The sequence below is a fragment of the Marmota monax genome, unplaced genomic scaffold, assembly GCF_021218885.2.
Source record: "Marmota monax isolate L192 unplaced genomic scaffold, Marmota_monax_Labrador192_F-V1.1 WCK01_AAM20220418_F8-fsc00096, whole genome shotgun sequence".
Lineage (NCBI taxonomy): Eukaryota > Metazoa > Chordata > Mammalia > Rodentia > Sciuridae > Marmota > Marmota monax.
The window spans coordinates 6,822,579-6,849,007 of NW_026695236.1; the positions used below are offsets into that span (position 1 = coordinate 6,822,579).

The 26,429-nt window shown below is 35.6% G+C and overlaps 1 protein-coding gene across 2 annotated transcripts; it reads right to left on the reverse strand.

Moving 5' to 3' along the window:
* Positions 1-657: 657 nt before the first annotated feature.
* Pcf11 (PCF11 cleavage and polyadenylation factor subunit) lies at positions 658-26,033 on the reverse strand. Of its 2 annotated transcripts, none has more exons than XM_046439338.2 (16): positions 25,518-26,033; positions 21,701-21,826; positions 19,677-19,865; positions 19,166-19,360; positions 17,007-18,124; positions 16,432-16,612; positions 16,238-16,328; positions 13,726-15,284; positions 11,983-12,082; positions 8,636-8,755; positions 7,591-7,696; positions 4,438-4,621; positions 3,711-3,866; positions 3,190-3,282; positions 2,607-2,642; positions 658-1,221 (listed from the first exon to the last, which is right to left on the reverse strand). In XM_046439338.2, the coding sequence occupies exons 1-16, from the start codon at positions 25,707-25,709 to the stop codon at positions 1,006-1,008; spliced, it is 4,662 nt and encodes a 1,553-aa protein (XP_046295294.1). In that variant the 5' UTR covers positions 25,710-26,033; the 3' UTR covers positions 658-1,005. The 2 variants fall into 2 exon arrangements, with proteins under 2 accessions (XP_046295294.1, XP_046295293.1); XM_046439337.2 differs by having other exon boundaries at positions 15,845-16,328.
* Between the last annotated feature and the right edge of the window lie 396 nt (positions 26,034-26,429).

The following is a 26,429-nucleotide window of genomic DNA, read 5'->3' on the forward strand; positions in this document are numbered from 1 at the left end:
GCAGGTACCGCGCATATGTTTTTAAAAAACAAGTGATGAAAAAGACATAAGAAAAAAGCAAGCACATTCCAAAAACTCACTCAAGAAATAAAGAAATACAAACCAGAAATTTCTTCATCATTCTATTTATTACATGTATGAATATTAACATCTCATGGTATCCATCTAATTCAATCAAAACCAACAAAGGAAAAAGGTTAACCATGTTGCAAATGAGCATTCTTACAGAGTCCCCTGTAACTTAAAATAGAAATATGTTCATCTGCATTAAATCATTTGACAATTTGAAAAATATCTTTAAAAAAATCATGTTTAGTACTTAAATATATTTGTTAATTTCTTGATGGCATCAATGTCCAAGAACAAAAGTCGTGTCATTGGATACTTTCCAAAAATGGACATCTGGGTGGTTTTCTATAGTTGGGAGATACATACCTATATATATGTAGGCAAATATGTCCTATTGTTTTTAAAATTTTTTCAAATCTGGCTTTTCTATTTGAGAAAAGTCCTACAGTGCTCTCAATCCCCTTTTGAAGGATAAAATTAACTTCAGACTTTGCTGCTATAATCATGGGAAGCTATTAGGAAAAAAATCTTTATGCTGAGGTTGCTGTTCATTTCCATTTTTACCCAATAAAAAGTACAGAAACACTCTTTATTTCATGGTGTGCATAAATATTACACTCCATGGATAGCAAAAATATTTTTATTTATAATTTACAGTTTCACAAGTGAAAATCGTACATTTTTACACATACAATTTCATTTTGTTAAATTTGCACACATCTACAGAACTTTCACACAACAAGCACCTGAAACTGTGCAGGCAGTAGGAAATGCAAATACTAAAATGTATTTATTAACCAAATTATAGCTGAAGGCCCTGCCTCAGCTAGACAATTTATATAGATATATGTCTATATATACATAAAAAATTCTTCACCTTCTAGATCCAACAGCAGCTTTTTTTAAAAAAAGAAAACCATACCTTTCTCATTTTATTTAAACTGACTCGACTGTATCATTTTCTGTTTTAATTTCAGTAGGTGTTGCTATGCTCTCCTCTGTACAAGCTGGTGGAGTATCAATTCGCTCTTCCTTAACTTTGGGACTTTCACAAGGTTCTTGCAATTCATTTTTTACAATGTTCAACATAATGTTCAAAGGGTTTTCAACTGGTGTCTTGCTGGGAGACGGTGTACAATCAAATGAAGATGTCTACAAAATGAAAAAGCCCTATAAGTACTGATGAAAGTTCAAAATTATCACGTTAAATCACAGTTTTATAAGACCTTTGTATGGGCAAAGGAACACACATAACAAAAAGCAACTAAAATACCTCCCCCCTTCCCCACAAGACATGCAAAGGCAACCAAATACTAAAAACACTGAATATTCAATACGTATTTAGCAATGAGCTGTCCAGTAACAGCTGATCTGTTATCAAATATATAGCCAAAAGAAGTTGATTAGACATGTTTTTGTCTTTAACCCTTATAAAGATGGTAGTCCCTTATACAAATACTCTGGGATTTTTGTGACTATAAACACTTGAGGATATGGGGGATTTTTTTTGTTGTTGAGACAGGGGGTCTTGCTAAATTGACCAGGCTGGCCTTGAACTCTCAACCCTCCTACTTCAGCCTTCAAAGGAGCTGGGAATATAGGCATTATACTATGACACTTGGCAATTGAGGATCTCACACACCTTCAAAAATCCTAGGAAACTAATATTATGGTGATTTAAACAAATTTGACAATGTGTGCCATCATTTGGTTACAAAAATGGTCAAGCCACAAATATAACAATTTAAACTTAAGACCACCAGACTGGTGTCAATTTTTTAAGATTTGATCATTTAATAAATGCTTCCCATAGTCATGAATGCTATTTGCATCATGAGCCTTCTCTTTAGATTTCCACATTTCCTTGGGGCTAGTAAAAGACATCAAGATTCAAGTAAATTACAAGGATTAATAAAAATATTTCATAATTTCAAATTATATATAACAAATTATATATATATATATATGTTAGATCCTATAGAACACCAATATTTGGTGACCAACCTAACTGCTGCATCAAAATGAAACAGCACCAGGCGTAGCGTGCGAACCTGTAATACCATCAGCAGCTCAGCAGGCTAATGCAAGAAGATCACAGGTTCAAAGCCAGTTCGGCAACTTACTGAAAACCATTCTCAAAAAATAAAAAGGGCTGGGGATGTGCCTCAGGGTTAAGTGCCCCTGAGTTCAATCCTTGGTATACCAAAAAAATAATAAAAATTTTAAAAATAAATAGCTCAGTAAGATTAACTACTTTTGGGGCTGGGGATGTGGCTCAAGCGGTAGCACGCTCGCTTGGCATGCGTGCGGCCCGGGTTTGATCCTCAGCACCACATACAAAAGATGTTGTGTCCGCCAAGAACTAAAAAATAAATATTAAAAAATTCTCTCTCTCTCTCTCTCTCTCTTAAAAAAAAAAAAAATCTCTCTTAAAAAAAAAAAAAAAGATTAACTACTTTTTCTGATGCAAAAAATAACTGAAAATTAAAATTTATTGATGTAAATAAGAACAAATACAGAATCGAGAAAAAACTTACATTTTGATAATCTTCATAACATGATGGATGATATATCTAAAACAAAAAGAAAATGGTAAATAAATATTTCATGCATATTCATTTCTAATGGACTATTCTAAAATGATTTCTCTCTTAAAATTTAAACCAGAAGGTGATGTTCTTTTGAAAGAACATTGTTTAATGAACCAAATTATCCTTACCCTTACGGAATTTTAAAGGAATATGAAAAACTTGATTTCTCTTTAAACTTGCCTTCTACATTTAAGTACCTACTATAACATGGGTTGGTTTCATGGCAATAACAATTTGATAGTGAAATATAAATTCAGCATCATAATAGCATAATTAGGCAGAAAGATAACTAAGTAGGTTTAGAAGACCTAGTATTGAGTCTTGCAGTAATTATGACATTTGCTATATAAGCATCCAGATGATTGCTAAGATCCTTCCAAACTCAAACATTCTATGACTCTAAAGGTCAGTGCCTTTTTTATTGACCAAAATCCAAAAATAATTGATTAAGAATCTTCTTTCAGAGTGTTGAGCTACTCCAACAAAAAAATATAACTTTAACATTCCTTATAAAGTACTGAAATTTTACCTTTCCATCTACTCTGATAGCATTTTTTAAGTGCCATTCCTCCTCTTCTTCATCCCAGTATTGTTCAAACTGTTCTTGACAGATTTCACAACTCTAAAATAGAATCATAAAAAATAAAATTTAGGGGTTGGGGTTATGGCTTAGCAGTAGAGCTGGCACCTAGCAAGAAATTGCGAACTGGGTTCGATCCTCAGCACCACATAAAAATAAATACAATAAAGGTATTGTGTCCAACTACAAATTTTAAAAAATATATTTAAAAAAATAAATAAAATTTACATAATAGAACATTTAATCCCATTAAAGAAATATATATTTTTAAGAAACTTAGAATGTTGTTAAAAGTTTAACAATGTCCAACATATAAAAAAGTTTTAAATATTCTGAAAACAGTTAACATTTCACAATAGAATGATAGAGCTTATAAGAAATATTAAAATCATTAGAAGGATATAAATAAATTGATATGTTTATGATTATTAAAAGAAGTGAAGGATAAAATTTAAACATTGTTCTCTGACCTCAACTGCTCCAGCTGGTCCAGCAGGTACACTTTGAAATTCCTTTTCTTTAGCAGCCTCCTGAGTTTTGAGCACAACTTCTTCATGCACCTTTTCAAAAAACTGGCTCTTTGCACGTTCTTCCAGATCAGCTATTTCCTCAAATTCTATCCAGTCCTTAAAATGAGTTGATTTAAAAAGAATATTTCATTTGTTCCTAAACTTTTACTGCTTATCTTCAATATAATGCCACTTAAAGGTAAAGGTGTATTTTTCTACAATATTGTTTAAATATTATATCTTCTCACTGAGCCCCATAACTAATGGACAACATGTAACAACAACTGATGAACAACCAAGATTTTAATGTTAGGACTAGCGGTATACCTCAGTAATGAAGCACAAAACCTAGCATGCATGACTGCCCTGTGTTTAATCCCTAACACCACAAACAAAATTATATACACATGTATGTATCTTAATGTTATTTTCCATGAGCCCTAAAGTTACAACTAATTTAAACAAGAAAAAGTTCATATACAGTTTTTCACAAAAATAATTCATTCACTGTACCTTGGAATTTTAAACCTGGAACAGGTTTGTATACTATTCAAAATTCAACAAAAAGCAAATACTCTCCAAAATAACTTTATGTAAACAATTGCTTATATTCTAGGTGTCGAAGTTTATTCAGAATATCCAAAAACTGAAGCCTAAAAGAAAGTTCGGAGGCATATGAATTACTTACCGTTAAACTGTAGTACCAACGTCTATGAGTGACTTTTCTACTAACATCCTTCTCAGTTCTATTTTGCCGATAGTGCCAGTCCAAGTGATCTGCATATACATCTGTCTGTGATGTTGTAAACCTCATTCCACAAGAGTAACACTGAATACCAGTGTACAGTCGGTTTATAACACTGTCATAACGTCTGTTTTGAAAAAGAAAAATTCTTTACGATAACATATCTCAATGGCTAAAAGAACAAAATCAATTACAAATAACTTCAGTTTGCCATATTTTAACAAGGGTGAAACCAAGAAGGCTGGCTGAAACAGTTAATATCCAGACATCAATACTCTTACCTACTAGTATCACTGGCTCACTTTACCTAAACTTTGATGAATAATGGAACATGGAGCCTAGGTAAACTTATTGATGGCCTTGTCCCAGTTACTTACCTCCTTTTAGCTAAAAATAGAATGATCTTATGCTAGCTAATGAGATCATAGTGGCTGGCTGATTCTCAGTTTGGAGTTAATATCAAAGTAGATACTGCAGAATAGTTAGATTTCACCCCAATAGGTATTTGGAGTTCTGAATAATTCAACTGCTTCACTGATTTAAAGAACAGTGAAATAGCCATCTATATAACAATAGATAGCTAACTAAAAACTATAAGATCTGTAGAAAATTTATTATAATCCATTTTTTAAATTCTAGACTCCCTATTTGAGAAGTAATAAGTACACAGAACAAGTAAGAGAAAATACAAAACAGAGAGCAGTTATTAACTCCAAATGAAAAAGAAAGCAAAATTTAGAATACGGATAACGGATACTTTGCATTCTAGAAAACTAGAATGCATTCTAGAAAAATTACTTAAGTCATACTGACAATTTAATGAAAAACAATTTCATAATTACATGGAAGGAATTAGTAGGACAATAAAAGAGCTAGCTAACCAAGTACACTAACTTGCTTGTTGTCCTAGTTACTCAAGAAACTATTGCAAGATGATGGTTTGAGCCCAAGTGTTTGGGGCAGTCCTGGGCAACATAACAAGACCTTATACTTCAAAAAAAAAAAAAAAAGTAAGAGCTAGCCAAATCTTTACTTTTAAGAATTTTACAGTTCATCTAAACATAATAAATCAAAAAGCAACCAAGTGTGGTGGTGCGCACCTATAATCCCAGCAACTTGGGAGAATTACAAATTAAAGTCAGCCTCAACAACTTTGCAAAACCTGTATCAAAATAATAAAAAGGGCAAAGGATGTGGCTCAGTGATTAGGCGCCCCTGGATTAAGTCTCTTGCACCAAGGAAGGAAGGAAGGAGGAAAAAAAGCATATATTATGAAATCAAGATATAAATGATAGAAAAAATATGTTAAAAGTTTGAGTGAAGGGGCTGGGATTGTGGCTCAGCAGTAGAGCACTCGCCTAGCACGGGAGGGACCCGGGTTCGATCCTCAGCACCACATAAAAATGAAGGCATTGTGTTGTGTCCATCTACACCTAAAAAAAAAAAATTTATATATATATATAAAAGAACTTTGATGCATTTGTTTAAAAAAAAAAAAGTTTGAAAAAAGTTGCCTTTAAAGGACAGAGCTAGATGAAGAATAGTAGCAGGAAAAGGGATGCCATCTTTTAAGCCTTTAACTACAAAATATTGATTTTTAAAATGGTAAACCTGTTAGCTGTTTTTCTGATAAAAGAATATAATGAATTCATTTACTAGAAAATAGCTTTAAATTTTTATATATCATATCACCAGGCACACTGGTGCACACCTGTAATCCCAGTGGCTCAGGAGGCTTCAGGCAGGAGGAATACAAGTTCAAAACCAGCCTCAGCAAAAGCAAGGCATTAAGCAACTCAGTGAGACCCTGTCTCTAAATAAAATACAAAACAGGGCTGAGGATATGGCTCAGTGGTTGAGTGCCCTTGAGTTCAATCCCCAGGTACCAAAAATAATTTAAAAATAAAGATAACAAATTTATTTAAAGATAACAAATGTTAATAGTGGTTATCCATAAAGAGAAAACTGTAGTTAGTTTTATTTTCCTGATTTTATTTACAGTTCTCCTTTGTTATCCTCAAGGACTTGGTTCCATGATGCCCCATGAATACCCAAATCTACTGATGCTCAAGTCCCTTACATAAATGGCACAGTATTAATAACCTACACATCCTCCTGTATATTTTAAATCATGTCTAGATTACTTATGATACGTAACACAATGCTATGTAAGTAGTTCTTATACAAACTAATTAGTAAATAATGACAAGAGAAACATTTGTACATATTCAGAACCAACCCATCTTCTTAAAGTGGTTGAATCCACAGTTGTGGAACCTGCAGATACTTAGGGCTACCTGTATTTCCTACATTTTCACAATGACCATAACATTTCTTATAAGATTGAGCTATAAAGACCTAAATTTCTGAAATTCCATAGTGTAAGAATCCAGAAAAAATTATTAAGACAAAAAGGAAAACATGAGCCAAGCATTGTGGTGCAAATCTGTAATCCCAACAGCTTGGAAGGCTGAGGCAGGAGGACTACAAGTTCAAAGCCAGCCTCTGCAACTAAGCAAGGTCCTCAACAACTTACGAGACCCTGTCTTAAAAGAAAAAAGGCAGGCTGGGGTTGTGACTCAGCGGTAGAGCACTCACCTAGCACATGTGAGACCCTGGGTTCAACCCTCAGCACCACATAAAAATAAATAAAATAAAGGTATAGTGTCTAAGTACAACTAAAAAATACTTAAAAAAAAAAAAAAAAAAAGGCGGGGGTAGGCATACGACTCAGTGGTTTAAGCACCCCTAAGTTCAATCCCTAGTACCAATAAAAAAAGGGAAAACATGAATTATTAATACCTTTTATTTATATTTTCTACACCAAACATTTAAAAAATGGAAATGTTGTGGTGGCCTTTTGACCTAAATACCTGCACAGCACAGACTTTTTTAAAGGGGATTTAAAAACAGGATTCCTAAAGATAAGATTACATTATATAGTTTACCATATTCCAAAAAACAGGTGGATATGAGGGAGCTTTCTAAAATTTAGAACAGTAAAATGTAATAAAATGAAAATAATATAGTAATAATGAAATAACATATACTGTTATTAGAGTCATTGTCTCTTTTAAGGAAAATTAGATTACGTACTGTTTCAATTCTTCAATTGTAAAATTAGTGAGATCTGGAACATCTTGATCTTCATTTTGATCTTCTTCTTCTTCAGGGGGAGGCTGAGCAGCAACTTCGTTTACTTCTTCAATTGAGAAAAGATACAAATTTCTGAATATCATTTACTCATATATGTTCTTCACAGAGGAACATTATAATGTCATAAGCATACAGTGAATCCCAACTATTCAGTGCTTTGATCTGGCCAAGGAACTTAGTACACCTTCTTGAAATTCTATTTCATCAATATTCAATTTATATTCAAATTTGGCCAAGAACTTAGTATACTTTCAATTCTTGAAATTCTATTTCATAAATATTCAATTTATATTCAAATTCTAAATCAATTTACATTCAACACTGATGGAGAATAACTAATTTAAAACTATATATGACATCTGCAGGAATGTTAACTAAAATAAATGTCCACTATATAGTAACCTTTCAATCTTAGACAATTTTTTTAATTGTCATAATAAACCAATTGTATCTGATTTTTAAAAATATTTTTTTTAAAAATAAAAGTAGTGATGAATACAGTGGCACACTGTAATCCCAGCTATAATCCCAGCTACTTGGGAAGCTGGGCAAAAGGATTGCAAATTTGAGGCCAGTCTGGGAAATAGTGTGAAGCTGTGTCAAACTAATTTTTAAAAATATCACTCAGTGGGGCTGGGATTGTAACTCAGCGATAGAGTGCTTGCCTAGCATGTGCAAGGTCTTGTGTTTAATCCTCAGCACCACATAACAATAAATAAGTAAAATAAAGATATTTAAAAAAAAAAAAAAAAACACTCAGTGGTAGAGCAACCCTGGGTTCAAACCCCAATATAATGAAAAATAAAATGAGATTTATAAAGTCAATGGAATGAAAAGAAATTCTGAAATAAAATTGCTAATTTAAAATAAATACAAGGTATGCTTGAGAATTCAACTATAAGGACATGTATAATATTATTATATCAAATAACACATCTCTGTACCTAAATGAAGCTTAGTACATAAAGAATAAAATCACACTTACGTGTTGTAGCTGAATCAGGCTGGGACAATTTGAGAATTCCTGTTTTTAGCAGTTTTGAAAATAATTCATTAACATCCACCTGACTGAGATGATTATCAGGATATGCCTTAGGAAGAGCCCCTTTGAAAAAATAACATTCTTAAAGTAAAAGAACTTAAAGATGCATTACATTACTAAGCATTTTTCTAAGTTTTCTTCAAGATGTTCTACCAACAAAAAATCTTATTCTTGGATCTATTACTTCAAAAGCTCAAGTTAATTTTTCATTTAAGTTGACAAATCATCACCAACAAAAAATATTCTAGAATACTATTAAACATATGTTATCTTTAAAAAAAACCAGTACTATCCACTTTTATCTAATTGATACCAAGAAAAAGTGTGTAGAGAGAACCAAAAGCCTCAATCTCCTATGCAAAACAGTGCCATAGGTAGGTCCGATTTTTAACCTTTCTAATGTTCTAATCTAATTATAACCACGTTGAGAAAAGTTGTTTTGTATAGGTGAAGTAGTATAACATCTCATGCAAAGATTTCTAGGAGGGAAAAATAACCCAAGGCCAAAGTGGAAGTACTCCTGACCCCATTGCTCCCCAGAGGAACTGATGCAAGGAGATGACCATCTAGCTCAGAATACAACTGCCCCTATGGCCTGTGCTTAATTTTGCAAAGCAGTTCAGGATTTTGCTAAACAGTGTCAGGCTTATTACAGCTTTGATAATTTGAATCAATGAGACAAGCATAACAAAATTCTCCTCAAACTCAATCTGATCCCATATTTTGCTAAGCACTATTCTGATAAAAATTGTGATTCTTTATAAAAATAAGGTATGGTTGTAGCTCAGTGGTAGTGCTTAGCATGCTCAAGGCACTGAGTTTCAGCACTGCAAAAATGTGAAAATAAAATGTGTTTGTCACTATTATACATCTGCCTACACCTCCAAAAAATAGTTCTGAACCACTAAATGTTCCTCTTAACAGCCAGCAGAAATTCTATTTGTGTCCACAATACACACAATCCCTACCCTTAACCTTTATAATGCTGTACATTTATCACAGTAGGCTAATATCTTCAAATTAAATATCTGAATGCATGAATGAATAAATCAATCCCAGTAGTTAATCAATTACAATAGCATTTCGCAACTAGTTTAACATTTACATTCCATTTAGTGATCAAGAGCATGAACAAATTATGTTGTCAGATCCCCTTTCCAGAAAGTTAGAAACACCACTTTCAGTTGGGGACATGATCAAGTTTCTTATCTTTGCATCAATTTCCCCTGTTAATAATAGTTCCTACCTACAGCTGTTATAAGGATCCAATGAATTAAATATTTCTAAGTCCCTGGACTATTTGGCACCATACACATTATTTAAGAAAAAAAAAATCAATAAATCTACTACACTAAAAAGCTCTTTGAAGGATGACACCTTATTAAATTCCTCCTAGCACAATACCCAGCATCAGCAAATGATCAATTTATGTTTCAATGAATAAATGAACAAGGAGTAACCATTAGGAAAGTGTTGTTTTCACTTTCAAATCAGAGAAGGAACCTTCAGAGAAGCTGAAGATAGCTCACTGAATACTATTCACATCTCTTATAAGAATAAGCACACTTGTGGGGCTGAGGCTGGAGGTCAGTGATAGAGTGCTTGCCTAGCACATGTGAGGTCCTGGGTTGGATCCTCAGCCCACATACAAATGAATAAGTAGAATAAAGGTAAAATATATATATATATATTTAAAAAAAAAAAAAAAAAAAGAATAAGCACACTTGAAAGACATTCCTAACATCTCATCCAATACTCTCAACCCAGGGGAATCAAATCTGATTTCCTCTGCGATACTGCTATACTCTGTGCGCACACACATAGAAAAACACACATATAGCCCAATCTTGTAAAAGAAGAAAATTTAGTCTTTGTATAGTATCTCATGCCACTAACCCAATACAAGACATCCCTACTCAACAAGGAAAACTGGTTTATAGAGGAAAACACATTAATAGAGCACTTAAAAAGTTACAAAGTACTTTTACATATACTACCTCACTTGATTCTCTTAAAAAATATATCCCAGGCAAATAACACTACCATCTCCTGTTCAGAGATGAAAAAAAATGAAAAACAGGATATTTGCTTATACCCTGTTCACTTATAAAGTGTCAGGGTAGAGATTCTAACCCTGGTCTTCTAAATTTAAATCCAATCCTTTCCTTCCCTTTTCATTAAAGTGATGACAAAAATATATATATAAATTAATCCTAATTGTTCATCTAGAAATTAAAATCAAAAGGCTTTCATATCAATAAAATGAATTTAAGTGGCACAATTTACGAACTAATGCATAAGAGAGCTTGGCTACAACTTCCCCAGTTTTCTTCTTAAGTTTTGGAAAATACCTTAAATTTGTAAACTGAATAATTGAATACTATGATAAAGTATGTTTCTGAAAATAGCTTTTTTAAATTATTTAGAAATTAAAACAAATGTCATTACTATTTGTTTGGGTTAGATCTCAACACATTAACTTTGCAGTTATGTTACAAGTCACCATAATTTATATATTTACCACATATTAAAACTAAAATTCAAAAAAATTTAAAAACTCTTTTTATCCATTGTTAGTTGTGACTCACCAACAACAAAAATGTGTAACAACAGACCTGGCTAAGAAATCAGTTTTTCTAGTTTAGTGCCCACAAAAATATGAATGAATCAATTTTATAAGAGTTCCCCAGTATTCGCTTAATAAATGTTCACCTGAATCATAATCCATGTATACACACAAAACAACTCAAAATATCAAATTCCAACAGATCAAGAAGATGAGGTAGGAGGAATGCAAGTTCAAAACCAGCCTCAGCAACTTAGCAAGACCCTAAGTAACTCAGGGAATCTGTCTCTAAATAAAATATAAAAAAGGGCTGGGGATGTGGCTTAATGGTTTAAGCACATTCCCAGTACCAAAAATAATAATAAAATATATATATATATATATATATATATATATATATATATATAAAATAGCTCAAATAATTGAGACTTCTGAGGTTTGTCATTTATTTTACTCTATGTTAACACAAACATCCCACTTCTACCCTCTTTTTTCTGTTCTACAAGTCCAGGCTAACCATCTCTAGCTGTAAATAAGGTCAACATGGATACACATCAACAATGTTAATAAACTCAGAAAGGGAACAAAAACATTTCAGCCAGATTGAAATCTCTCTAAATTTAATATGCCCTCTCAACAATGCCATTTTCTGAAACTGACAAAATTAGCCATTTAACAAAACAACAATTGTCTTTTAAAAAAACAGAGTTCAGAAAGTACCTACCTGAAGGATTCTGAACAAATGCTCCAGGATTTTGTGGATGAACTGGTAAAAATTGTTGTCCTTGGCCAAATGCTACTGGCTGAGCAACACCAGTCATAACCTTTAAGACAAAAGAAACAGTATCTTCTCTTACATCTCTCACAGTTATAAGGAACTGAGAATAAGTTGAAACTTCCTTGAAAAGTTTAAGATACCATACAAATATTAGATATCAACTAGCCCTGTGTCCTTACACAAGTCACTTTACCTTGGGGAAGGTTTCCCTTATTTACAAATAGAAGAACTGGCATACAACAATAAAACTTGTATACAATCATGGGGCTACTTGGCAAAGCTGAGGCCAAAACTCCAAACCCTTGACTTCTTTCCACAGTCCAAAGCCTGCCTTTAATTACCAATCTGAACTCCAGGTTATTATCCTTCATGGTCATCATTTTGGAATAAGGTTTATAACTGGAGTAGAAAGCAGATCATAAAAGATGTCAAAGGGAATGTTAGTCAGGGATGGGATTATGGCTCAGAGGTTGACTGCTTGCCTACCATATGCAAGGCACTGGGTTTAATCCCCAGCATCCCAAAAAATTAAAAATGAGACCTGTTTTGAAACAGGTATTGTACTTGCATACTAGTTTGTAGATCATAGGGAGGCAGGACTTCAAATTCTTGCTACTACATTAAATAAATACCCATTTATAAGCCTTGTCAGTATCCATGTGAATTTTCAGTGTTGTAGAGATAATAAAAAACCACCAATTCTATATAACATAGAAACAAAACTAAATGAAGTCCCATTTTAGAGTATCTGTCAATAACACTACCATTTCTTTAAGAACATATAAGAATAGATTCCAAATAACTGGATATATAAACAGGAGACTACTTTCTATCAATAAGTTCATAATGTGCTTTTAAGATTTTTCTTATTTTTCATTTTCTTCTAAATAGTCTTACTACTATGAAATGAATTTGTCCTAGTAAAGCGTCAGCACCCAGTATAAAGTAAATTTAGTCCAGGAGAACTTCAGCAAGCAAGGAACAGTCATTAAATTTTCAATTGAATTCATCACAAATTGTAAACATATTGCTTTAAAATTATTTCAATATGCATTTTTAAATGTATGCAGAATAAATATGAATGAGCATTAATGAATGACTATATGTTTAGGTAACTAGAGTATATCTGAAAAACAGATAGCAAACATATCAAGCAATTGTTATCTGACTGGAGTGAATGGAAAGACGGTGAACACAGGAAGAGAAAATGAAGAGATTGTATACACTGTAAAAATGCGGACAATTTCATTTTCTTATTTAAGGAAGTTCTTGGCCAAAAAAGTCTAAGAAATCAGCTCTATAGTTACTTTATAGCATAACAGGGTTCAACAGTTGTTCAATGTAACAGAGGTCTATAAAACATAATACTTCAAAGCTTTGAAGCAAAAAACAAAACAGAAATCAACAAAAAACAGCATGTGTGTATGAAAGCAGAGAGAAAAGGATGAAAATGGAAAAAGGAGACAGATATTTCCCTGGAGCAGGAAGAAAGAGCTAAAATCAGTTTGGGATATAAGTTGCAAATATCCCTGGAAGACACTCATCCCTAGTGTAAATGAAGTAAATTAAGAACTTCATTTCACTCTACACAATAAACTATGTCCTGAAGGACTTCCACAAACCCTAGAAATATTAAAAATAGTTGACTTATCTACACACCACATAATTTTAGAGTAACAACAGACTCACCTGTTGAGATGCCTGAATATTTCCTACTGATAATGGTGCAGGTAAATTGCCAAAGTTTCCGAATTGAGAACTCTGAAGATTCTTTTCATCAAAATAGTGTCCAGAACCTCTGTTAAGGGGAGTTGAGAAACTCTGGTTTCCAGGGCCATGTGGTCCATTAAAATTTGGTCCTTGAGGTGAATCAAACATTTGTTCATGTCTTTGGAATTGTAGTCCCTGGGATGGGGCATTAAAAGCACTACCAGGTGGATCATTATATGGACCAGTCTGATTAAAAGATTCAAGCCTTTGTGAAGGATGATTGTCAAATCGTGTGCCTTGTAGACCGAGAGGAATATCAAACCTTGATGCTTGCTGGTGTTGTGGACCATCAAATCTTTGAGGTATACCATCAAATCTTGGTTGAACCTGCTGTCCAGGTGGTCCATCAAACCTCTGTGGGCCTGGCTGACCAGGAGTTCTTTCAAATCTAGGACCTGGCTGACCATGCAATCCATCAAATCTTGGCAAGAGTGATGGCTGACCTGGCTGACCATCAAACCTTAAAGCATGACCTTCAAATCTTGGACCACCTTGACCCAGAGGCCCTTCAATTCTCAAGCCACCTCCTGGTACCGAAGGACCCTCAAACCTCATTCCACCACCTTGCTGGACTAAAGGTCCTTCAAACCTGATCCCAACCCCTGGTTGACCATGTGGACCCTCAAATCTGAGGTTTCCACCAAGTTGATTATGTTGTCCTTCAAATCTCAGACCAGCTACTGACTGACCATGGGGGCCCTCAAACCTCATTCCAACTCCTTGCTGTAGCAAAGGCCCCTCAAATCTGATCCCACCTCCTGGCTGACCATGAGGTCCATCAAATCTAATGGCAGCTCCTGATGGACCATGACCCCCCTCAAATCTAAGTCCACCTACAGGTTGACCACGGGGATTATCAAATCTAAGACCACCCACAGGCTGACCATGAGGTCCCTCAAACCTAAGACCACCCATAGGTTGACCACGATGTCCTTCAAATCTGAGACCACCCACAGGCTGACCCCCTGGTCCTTCAAATCGCAAACCACCTGCAGATCCCTCAAACCTTAGACCGGGGGAACCCTCAAACCGAAAACCACCTCCTCCTGCTTGACCAATTGGCCCCTCAAACCTCAGAGGTGTCCCTACTGGTCCTGGAGGACCTTCAAATCTCAAAGGACACCCACCTCCTAACTGACCTTGTGGTCCTTCAAATCTCAAAGGGCCTCCTCCCCCCATTTGTCCTGGTGACCCATCAAACCGAAGAGAACCTGGTGTAGGAGGTCCATCAATTCTAGGGCTTAATTTATTAGGTCCTTCAAAAATCATCTTGGTTGGGCCATCTCTTGTTACTGATGGCCTACTAGGTCCATCAAATAATGGTCTGTCTTCAGCTAAAGCAGTAAGCCGCTGATTTGTATCAAGGCCAGCAAATCTTGATGCTGGGCTATCTACAAATGGTTTATCTGAATCTTCATATCTAGGTCGCTTAAGTGGAAAACGATCATTGAATGGAGATCTCTGCTCTTCTCGCACACCTTTTAAAAAAAAAAAAAAGAATTTTCACTAAATTTGAGTTTACATTAAATTACCTTAAAAGTCTTCTTTTTTATTCATGTAAATGTTTATCCAAAGACATAAGATCTATCTCACTATATTAGAGGGGCGGGAAGAGACAAGATAGCATCAAGCAATACAGGTAAGAGGATGCCCTCTATATTCAAACACACATGGATTAAAAAAAAAAATCCCCACCTTATCAACTTATTATTTGACTTTGAGTGCAAGTTATTTAACCTCTCCATTGTTTCTTATCTGAAATGGGGATAATATATATTTTATCAGGTTGTTGTATTAAATCAAATTACATATATAAAGAACCTAGTGAAATCCCTAATACACAACTGGCCTTATAAATACTAACTCCCTTCCCCTTCCCTTTTCATATGGGGGTTGGAGGGAAGGGAACAAAACAGACACACAGACAAACAAAAAAAGGTAGTCTGAACAGTAATAAAATCCATCCCCACTTAGCTTGTTCATTTTCCCTTCACTGCTGTGTGATTCAATAGGCATAATCTGATTTAACTTTTTCTACCTTTAGCAGAGACTTGCTCGTCATGTCTTCTCCGGCCCTCATGGGGTGAAAGATTCTCAGCATAAGTACGACTCCCAGATATAGGAGAAAGACGTCTTGCTCTTTCACTAAATTGTTCTTTTCTGTCAAACTGTGCTCCACTATTCCTACTTGCATGTTTACTTTTGGATGGCTCACATTCTATTCCAGACAACAAGGCATCAGTCAAAGGGTAGTCAAAAATATCAGGATCTAAGAGATCAAGTCTTGGAAATGAATGCTGAACCTGTGTCCTTTTCAGTTTTGCTTTATGTTCATAGTAGGTTAATTCAGCATCAGATAAGAGAGGTTTCTTTTTTAATCCACCTTTATTTTCTTCTGTAGGACTATCCCGTACACTGCATCTATGTTTACCTTCTTGATACTGAAAAAGCTGTCGAATTTGATGCACAACAACAAGGAACTCATCCTGTGTAATTTCACCAGATGCTAAACGTTCACTCGTCTGCATAGGGATGATAAGAGCAAATTAAATAATTTAAATATAAAAAGTACTTATTAAGTACAAAACAGAATAATGACTACAAGGGATTAACCATAGTAACTACCTTTTGAAGCAATTCTCTTTTGCTTGCAAGAGTTAACTCTTTAGGAATCTGAAGATTGGCATCTACACTTAATCGATGCTGCTGCTTTGGGGCTCGAGGTGACAAGATTCCTTTAGTGCTTGACCAGCTCTCCCTATGCCTTAGATGAGGAGATTTACTATGTTCATCACCCTGTTGTAAACTGAAACCATAAAAAGCACTGTGTTACTTCCAAGTTAGTTTGTTTTTTAATACTCAAGACCATATTTAACATCCTTTCCAAATGACTCAGTTAAATAGATACATAAGTAACCATGAAAAGTAAAAACAAGTCAAGAAAATTCAGGTATGAATTCTGATTCTTGCATGCCCTGGACTGTAGCCTTAGGTGAATTTATAAACCTTTCTGAACTTCAGTTTCCTTATCTGTAAAATAGGAATAATTGATTGTATTTAAACTGTAGCACTGTTAACAATTAAATGAAAAAAATAAAAGCACTAATCTTAACATTTAATAATCATTTCCTAATTTTTCATTAATACTATCTTTAAAATACATATATTATTGTACTTGATCAAAAATGTTAATATCATACCTTTTATTTTCTTCCCAACCAGATTTCCATCTTTTGGCAGACTTAGAACTTTGCCAATTTTCTATATTCTCCTTTGGCTCAGAGCCTGACTTTGTAGAATGTTGATTTGCAGTTTCTTGTGGTCGTTCCTCTTCAGTCTTTTTCATTCGCCTTGGATCTCGAACATCCTGTTTAGTACTTCTCTTAGCATTTCTTTCTTCCCTGGAAGGTGGTGTAAATTCTTCCATATGTGACTGCTTAATTCCAGATTGACGAATCTTACCAGCTTTAGGTGTTGAAGTTGGAGACATACTTCTCTGCCTTCGTTTGGGTGACCGCCTATCTCTTCTCTTTGGGGAATGTATAATTGGTGACCGGGACTTGGGTGATCTTGATCGTGAACGCTTTCTATTACTCGATCTCCCTGGTTTTATCCCCTGTTTTTCCAATTCTTCTGTTATTGTATCCTGTTTCTGTACAATGCCATTTATGATTTTATTTCTACTTCCAATCAGTCTGTGTTCAGATGATTTCATGTGCTCATCTTTATCCTTTTTTTCTACTGTTTTTCTCTTCTCTTTCACATCATCATCTTTGCCATCAGTCTTATCTTGAAGATGTTTTTTTAATCTTGGATCTCTCTTGTTCATATCTGACAATCTCACACTTTCAGATTCTTGATTTTTCAAGTCTTTCGTGTGAGATAATTTGTTTTTCAGAGGTGATGGTGATTTAGATTTAGATTTAGATTTAGAATCTAATTGGTCAAGTTCTTTCTTGGTTATTTTTTCACCTGATTTACTTTTTTCTTGTTTGGATGAATTTAGTTTTTCAGAGGGTACAGTTTTACTTGTCTTAATATCAGACTGGTTCAATGTGTTCATTAGGAATTCCTTCCTGTGACTCTGATCTTTTCCGTGAGAAGAATGTTGGCTCATCCTGTTAAGACGAGGATCCCGGTTTGTTCCTTTCAAATCCTGAATTTGTAAGGATGGACATGGACGGTTTTTCTCAGGTTGCACAGGAACCTGATGGGGGGCTTTAACTGCCATAGGGGGAATCTGTGAAACATGTAACTTGGATGGTGCTGATCCAGGACCCAAGTTGGATGTCTCCTGCTGAACACTAAGAGAAACTGCCTGAAATACAAAATAAATGTTCATGTTTATACTATAAACACACACGTTATTTCAATTTCCTGACATTATGAAGAATTCTTATATTCCAAACTTATTTACTTGATGCCATATTTATATTAGGCATTTCTAGTATATATATAAGGAAAAGAAAGCCCATATATATAGGTGATTCACTATCTCTCATGAGTCCTTTCTTTTATGGCTTTATAATACCTAGATAAGGAGACATCATCATTTTTGCCAAAAAAATTAAAAAACCTCCCTTTCGCGGCTAGGGATGTGGCTCAAGCAGTAGCGCACTCGCCTGGCATGCATGAGGCCCAGGTTCGATCCTCAGCACCACATACAAACAAAGATGTTGTGTCTGCCGAAAACTAAAAAATAAATATTAAAAAAAAATTCTCTCTTACAAAAAAAAAAAAAAAAAAACCTCCCTCTTCCTAACTACTCAGGATTCTAAAATAGATTATGCCTAAAAACTACTAAATTAAATTCTATTATATTCTGTCATGAAATTTAGTTTCTCCCAGAACAGCACTGTTAATGATCTTGCAGAATTCTGTCTTCCTATACCTCTTGATTCTCAAATAAGTAAAATAGCTTAGTGTAAGGTCATTCATGCATGAAAATACATTCTTCTCTTTAAATTTTGATAGCCTTTCTTTTGTAGGCTTTTTGAAGCCTAATTATTTCAATGAAACTCTATGCAAAACTATGCAAAAACATTCACCGCAGTACACCTACAATCTTGAGACTGCAAATATTATATCCATATTTATATAATGGTTAAAAAAACTAAAGTGCTACCTTATAAGACAGCAATCTAAGATAAAACAATTTGGAGAATACAATACAGCTTATAAACGTGTGTTTTCCAATAAGGATATAAAAATTTGGTCTAATAAATACACCATAATTTGCAAACTAAGTGGGAAAATACAATATCAATAAAATAACATGCTGATACAATTCAAATCAAAATTATTTCCCTTTTGGATGACAGGTTTAAATTACTTAAAATGCCAAATCTTCTGTACTTACCAGTTGTGCCTTAGCTTGCTCTAACTCAAGCTCCAGCTTTTTCTGCTGAAGTTCTAACAACTGTTTTTGCTTTGCCAGTAACTGCTGCCTTATTAGTTGTTCTTGAGTAAGATTCTTTTGTATATCAGGAACAATCGGAGGAGTGGAGATGCTGGGGGAACTGACCACTGTGCCAGGTGTTGAAGGCTCCTCAGGCTAAAAGAAAAAATACTTTGTTAAGAAAACATATCATATCTAAAAAGGAAGCTAAGGATTGACTAAAAACTACCAGTTTAATTCTTAATACTACCATAATCATGAAGTCAATCATGTTTAAAAGCACACAGAAAGCTGTTTAGTTACATAGTAACTAAATAGGTGAATGCATTTTTTTAAATAAAATTTTAATTATATACTATTACTTTTCAAACTGATTTAGCACAAAATATTATATTTTTGCTTTCTGGCAAGTTTTAAAGTTAATATTTGGTAGTTAAAAGTATTAGTATATACCATTCACACTAAAACTTACCGATTTATTTAAAAATTTGGGATTCACATGGATGCTAGATGTATTCACATTAGGGGGTAGAGGTTTAATAGGCCAAGCAGGATCTAATGAATTGACTCTGACATCCAGGGCATAAAGTTTCTTCAAAGGGAATATTTCATCCCATGTGGAACGTAACTTAAATAAACTTTTTCTAGTATTTTCATCCACCTAGAACAACAGAACAATTCTATGGCTTGTTAAGTTACTATAGAATATTTCATATATTAAGTAGAAAGCTACATAAGTCTGTTTTGCTTCACATACAGAACCATACTGTCCATTTGTAAATATATAGAACAGTAATTTATTAAAGGTACATTTGGTTTGCAAATGTAGTTAATAAATTTATCCTTTAAAAATAATTAGAAAAATCAGTCATCATTACCTAGCCTTCATACAAGCAAATTAGATACATTTTTATATTTCTGGAAGTACAAAAGTCTTCACATTTTAGGGTTAGGAATAATATTCCTATTAACTCTGGAGAAATATATAGAACAACTAGAAAATGGTTTACCTGATGACTTAAATTTTTCACATAGCAGTACAAAGTTAAAAATCAAGACAAAACTCTCACTAACCAATCTAATGTAATACATGTTTGGTAGCTATGAAAAACTATTCATAGTATGAAATGCACCCTAATTTAATTTAAATTCACAAATCTTAAACACTGATAAGCTTTAGTTTATAACTATCTATTCACATTTATGATGGGCATTAACAATTTTTTAAAAACTAGTCATGAGAGAAACCTAGTACTTGGGAAAACAATTTTTAACTTTAGGAAATAAAGCCTTAACTGCATTCATGTCTTCAGTTAACGCCATTTACTATAAGGTCATTTTCATCAACTGTAGTTGATCCCCACTTAAATTCAGTAAAGATATGCTACCAAATACACAAATAATTTGAATATACTGAAACTGAAACCAGAATTTGGCCGCTTCTTAGGACTAAAGCCTCAGTTAAAAAGTATCTAGCCAAGTTCTACAAATAGACTATTAACACACTTTTTAATGCTATCTGAAAATATAGCATTAAATTACTTTCCAAATTTCTTCTCTATATACCATTTCTTCTTTAACAACTTAAAAAATTTATTCAAGTAGGAGCTACACATTTCGTAATAAGTAGTATCTAATATTTTTCAAAGAAAAAAAAACTAATTCTACAAATCTGACAACCGTAGATGTGTCCAGATACAACAGGTGCATCTACTAAAATAGAACTGCCACCAATTATTTGTTAGGAAACAATCGTTAAGCCTAAATATCTTATAAGTGCCCTTTTGCTCAGTGTGAAAGATAATGTCTAGCAGCCAGAGAATTAGCTGGGCAACCTCCTCATCTTCCTTAAGGTAATACTGTATTACCAAACAACCAGATACAATGTTATGTAAGAAATTTACAATCTTTAGCTATAGAAACTAGCAAGCCTTTCTTCTAATTCTACACACTAAGGAGGTGGATATTTCCAAAATAACCTAGAGTAATTAACTTGTCCACCATTCACACATACCTACAACATTCACAAAAATACTTGAACAAAGTAACAAAAGAAGAAACATTCCTAGGAAAAAGAAATATATCAGAGGTTTCACCAATCAATCACAGATTGAGACAGTAGAAGATTGTGCTTTTTCTCCTCTAACACTAGAAATTTAAACAATGAAATTCGAAGTAATTGACAGTTTTAATCTTTTTTCCTATAGTGATGAAACAGATCTTCAAATGGAACAATGCTCAATTTCTCTAAAAAGCCTATTTCTAAAGGTGAATAAAAACACTATTCTTGGATAATATAAAACTGTAAGATCTGTTTTAAAGATCTAACATAAAACATCAGTTTTAGCCACTTTCTTTAAAACAGTACTTGAAAATCAATGTCCAATAAAACATTTTACCACCCAAGAAAACCCAACACAAGCCAGGTATTTATTTAATCAGGAACACATTTTTTTTTTTTTCAAAAAAAGCAAATGTTTCTAAATGCATATATACCTTTTCAAACACACAAATAAATGTTGCAACTAGATTTTTAGTAAAGGCAGTGAGATACTCTCTTCCAACGTTTTTCACGATAGAATCCATAAGGTACATAACAGGAAGCTTCTCTGAGGAAGGAGCCTGAGGTAATAAAAAGAAACTGAGAAGTTTAGTATAATGAATTGTCACCAAATAATACTTTTAAAAGTGAGTTTTTAAACCTAAAATACAGACCTCTATTTTTGTTGGCACTAAACACTTTTGAATCGATATATTAACGTTTTTGAAATTAAGGTGTTCAATCAAGTCTCATCTCTTACAATGGTCTTTAATTGGGCACACAAAAGCTCAGAATTATCAGGAAGAAAAAAAAAACATCTCTAGTACTCATTTAACGCTCAATGGAATTTCAGGTACATGTGGCAAAAAAGACTGTTTTAAGTGACAATTAAAGGGGGAGAAGTAAAAAGGGGGAAAATTATTTTCTGTAATTTAAGTGTCAGCTTTGGGACCCGTATTAACTTATAATGGTGTGCCTAGATTTAACAAAGTCCTCTGGTAGAAACTCTAATTTCATAGGCATATTTTATATGTTAAAGTCTATGCAGTTTTTGTTACCTGTAAAATCATTAGGATTACTTATCTATAATCCAAATGAACAAAGAAACTAAATACACTTCACACATGAAGTTAATGGCAAGTCACTTAAACTTGCACATGAACATGCAGGAAGTTGCAATTTTGTTCTACTGATACAAGAAAAACTGGAAGGAGCAGCCGCTGAGTCATGTAAATCAGGTTGAACTTGACTCTGGAAACCTGGATTTGTCCTGAAGATTTTCTTCACAGCATGAACTCGACGTCGAAATATTTTTTCCTCTGACATGCACAAACCAGGGGCTCTAAATCTGTGCAGAGCCAGTGTGGTGATGCTGATAAAGGTAGCCCTTTCCAATGTAATGTTGCCCAAGAGTTCAACTGCAACGCCTACCCACCACTGGCTTTTAGAAGGCACAGCAAGCTTCCAGAAAGCATCAGCAGGTTCACAGACTTGTTGAGGAGCATTAAGACATACCATATAAACTAAGTGTTAAACTCTGACTCCACAGGAGCATCCATGATTTTAAAATCCAAAGACAAAACTTAGGTTATCCCCATTTACCCACCCCGTGTATAGGAATCTTAACACTCAACACCACTTACCCATAGCTACCTGTAGCTAGGGCAGTTCTGTAGTACACAAAGCTATCATACTTTTCACAAAACCAATTGCCCATACAAGTGTGTGGAAATGCTCTTGCTTCTGATAATACCTTTACAACCCAAAGTTGGCTAAAGAAACCTTTGAGTAACTCTGTATGACAAATTTCTTTTAAGGTGCTATCTAATAAAAGGGTTCACAAGGCCACTGCATGTGGGCAAACAAGTACTGACACGTCAAATGCTTTATTGCTGTGTCTTTACCTTATCATGTCTTGTTTTACACCATTTAAGTCATTATTGTACTTATGAAGATAAATAGGTTCTCTTCACACCAAAATCTGTTCAGTAAGCCAATTTTTTATTGTACAAGTGAAGTCCCTATATGTAATATTCTTTTTCACTACTGCTACCTTTGGGGGAGTCAAATTAGGTGTGAATCCTTAAGTTCAGTAATGCTGATACTAAAGAATAAGGACACAAACATTCACCTCCAGAAACACAAAACCAAGCCAGTTTGCTACCAAATGACAAAACCCTCCCACCACCCTCAATCCCAACCCATATTAAGATAGTTTCCCCAAAGTGACTTTGGCGTCTTTTCCTTGGTCTGGCTTTACAAAAATAACCAGGAAATGTGTGCCCAAAAAAATTCAGCTTTTTATCAGCAAACAGTCCATCTATTTTTCACCTCTCTGTGTAGCGAATACACTAATACAAGTTTTATGTGGTCACTACATTCAGCATTTAGTTTTCAGCTCTCGAAGTTCTTCTGGATCCATTAAAAACAGCAAGGAAACTGTTCTTTTGAGTGACAGCCTAAGCTGCTAAATATTAGGTGCTGTGAAATATTAATGCCCAAAATACGAGGTAATTAGATTTTAAAAATTGTATTTTCTGAAAAATGAGTAGTGCTTTTTTTAAAGTCATTGTCAAGTTTAAGCCTTCAAAAGGGCAAAAACTAACTTTTTATGTCCAAAATGTTTGTGGTATCAATAAAAAGGATGTTGAATATAGGAACGAAGTTTTCCCTCTAAATCTCACATTTTAAAAAAAAGAACAATAGCTGTCTCAGACATTCACAGAAAAGGTGAATGAAAACTTGTATTTTAACTGTCAAAGTGAACAGAATAAACTTGTTGAGTCCTTAAAAAGTTAAAAAAAAAAAAAAAACCTTGCTTTTTTTTCCCACTTCAAATTAAGGTTATGAAAGGACTGCCTGAAACCGTGTATCTTGTGAACAGATTTACCCAAAAGAGTGGATGGAACCTAAAGAAGAATGAACCCAAGTCACTTAAAGACTTTTGTTTAAAACACACAACCACATAGATAAAAATAAGTCTTGGAAACAAATTCTACACCTTACAAAGGTAAATAAAAAAGACAAATACATATTTTATATGTTTTATTCACAAATTTTATAATACCAGTCACACATTTCAAAACCATTTATTAGTCAGACCACTCAGTTTTACACTAGACAGAAACCGTCTCTAAACAATATATAGGTGGTTGTTGTTAAAGTGGCCTTTTAAAAGGGGTTCACTCTGCTAAAAGGAGGCTCATCCTGGATCATTGCAAACACTAACAACTAGAAAAAACTAAACCGTAAATACAAGCTTGAAAAATAACTTAAAAAGTAGTACTGGGAAGCTATTAAAACTCATAATTAACTAAGTTTAACAGTAACTTAAATGACATATCGCTCCCACATGAATCCACAGAAGAGGAAGACTACAGGGAAATATAAGGTGGCAGAGGACCACTTCTGTCAAGGGGTAAAGAAAAGCACGCCTTCATTATCAGTGAAGGGAGAAAAAAAGAGAAAAGGAAGAGGAGGAGGGACTGAACTTTTCAGAGAAACTACAAGTGCCTGTACCCACTGGGCCAGTTCTCCACCTACAGGTTGGATAAGATCTCTCCCCCCCTCCACCCAAACCCCACCCTCAGCCCAATTTCCCATATTTGGGGGTAAATTAGACCCTCCGATAAGAGAATAAAGTTTGATCTAGCCGCCCCCACCCCAAAATGGGGCTGACGGGTGTGAGCAGCTGCCTGGCTGGCAGGGAATGGATTCTCCTCTCTTCCCTTTCGCATCATGTGCTTTTCAGGCGCCATGTTGGGCTCCTAACAGGCCGCTGCTCCACTCGGGGCCAATGCCCTATACCCACCCACCAACAGCTCGCTCCCAGGTCCCCCTTCACCTCCTTCCAACCCACAGAGCACAATTACCCAAAAGGGTACTGGGGGAAAACGGGAGAGCCACTCCCCACCTTCCCAGGGGCTTAGAATCATTTGCTTTAACTCTTAGTTCCCCAAGCCACAAACTGCCTTTAAAGTCTCCCCCACCCGAAAGGGCTCTATTCACAGCGTGTGCGTGTCGGGGTATACAATGCGGTGGCCTAAACGGGAGCTGGTAAGCGGAAACGGGGCTCCACCCTTACCCTCCCCACTCCCTCCCCTCCAGAGGCCCACGCTCGAAGCCTGGGCCAAGGACCGAGCCTGAGTTGGGAGGGGGGGGTTGGAGAGGAGGAACACCGTCCCCCTTTGGATGGAAGCGAGACCTGGGATGAGGCTGACACTAAAATCAGGGAGTATTAGAAGAATAGGAGGCTGCGGGGTGTATAAAAACCTTGGCGGTTTGGGCCTCGATGAGAGAGACGATCTCCTTGGCGAAGGGCAGGTTCTCCTCGGCTAGAATGGTCAGCATATTGATGTGCGGTTTGCTATTGAAGGTCAGGTCTTCGAGCGATGACTGATAATCCCGACAGGCGTCCTCCCGGGCCCCCGCAGCACCGGCCTCGGCCGGCGTCTGCTCTGACATTGCGCCGCGGCCCCCCTCCGAGGTCCGCCGCAGCTGAAGCTGAAGCCGCTCTCGGTACCCCGCCTCCCTTCCGACTCCTCTTCCTCTCCCCGGGTCTCTCGCGGCTCCGGCTTCAACACATGCTGACCGCGGAGGGGGGTTGGGGGACGACACAGGGGAAACCTCGGGTATGAAACGCCGCCGTCTCACGGGTGATCTCCGTCCACTTCCAGCCGCCACAGAAGCTTCTTTCTCCACAGACACAAAATGGCGGCGGCAGTGGCGGCTCCAGCTCCGAAAATGTCTCTGTTCCCAACCGCTGCGTCGTGCGAAATGAACTAGGGGAGGGGAAATGTGCGGTAAAAGGGCGGGGCCGTTGATAAAACCAAAAGTGATTGGCTCGCCCGGAAACGTCACAAGCCCCGCCCCCGTCCCTTCCGCAGGACGTTCTAGCACCGCCTTCTTCTCCGGCCCGGGTCGGGGCTTTCGCAACGCCTACTGCTCGGATGTGCGGTGGAAAAGACCCCGCTTCTCATTGGCTGATTCATAAGGGATTGTTCGGTCATTTGTTACCATAACAACCCATTCCGAGAAGCCAATAGGGCTGGGGAAGGCAGTTCCGAAGGACCAACCCAACCAGTTTAAGATGAAAGCTCAGCCGTCGCTTTTCCGTCCCTCCCTGCGGTCCCGCAGCCTCTGAGAGGCTCAGTCAATCATCCTCCCTCCCGCCTGTCCAGACAG

Excerpts from the sequence above, each read along its gene's own strand:
- Pcf11 (XM_046439337.2), bottom strand. The coding sequence starts at position 25,709 with ATGTCAGAGCAGACGCCGGCCGAGGCCGGTGCTGCGGGGGCCCGGGAG. Across the intron at positions 21,827-25,517 it reads TCGAGGCCCAAACCGCCAAG|GCTCCTTCCTCAGAGAAGCT; the intron begins GTTTTTATACAC and ends TTATTACCTCAG. Across the intron at positions 3,867-4,437 it reads GTTGGTACTACAGTTTAACG|GACTGGATAGAATTTGAGGA; the intron begins GTAAGTAATTCA and ends ACTCATTTTAAG.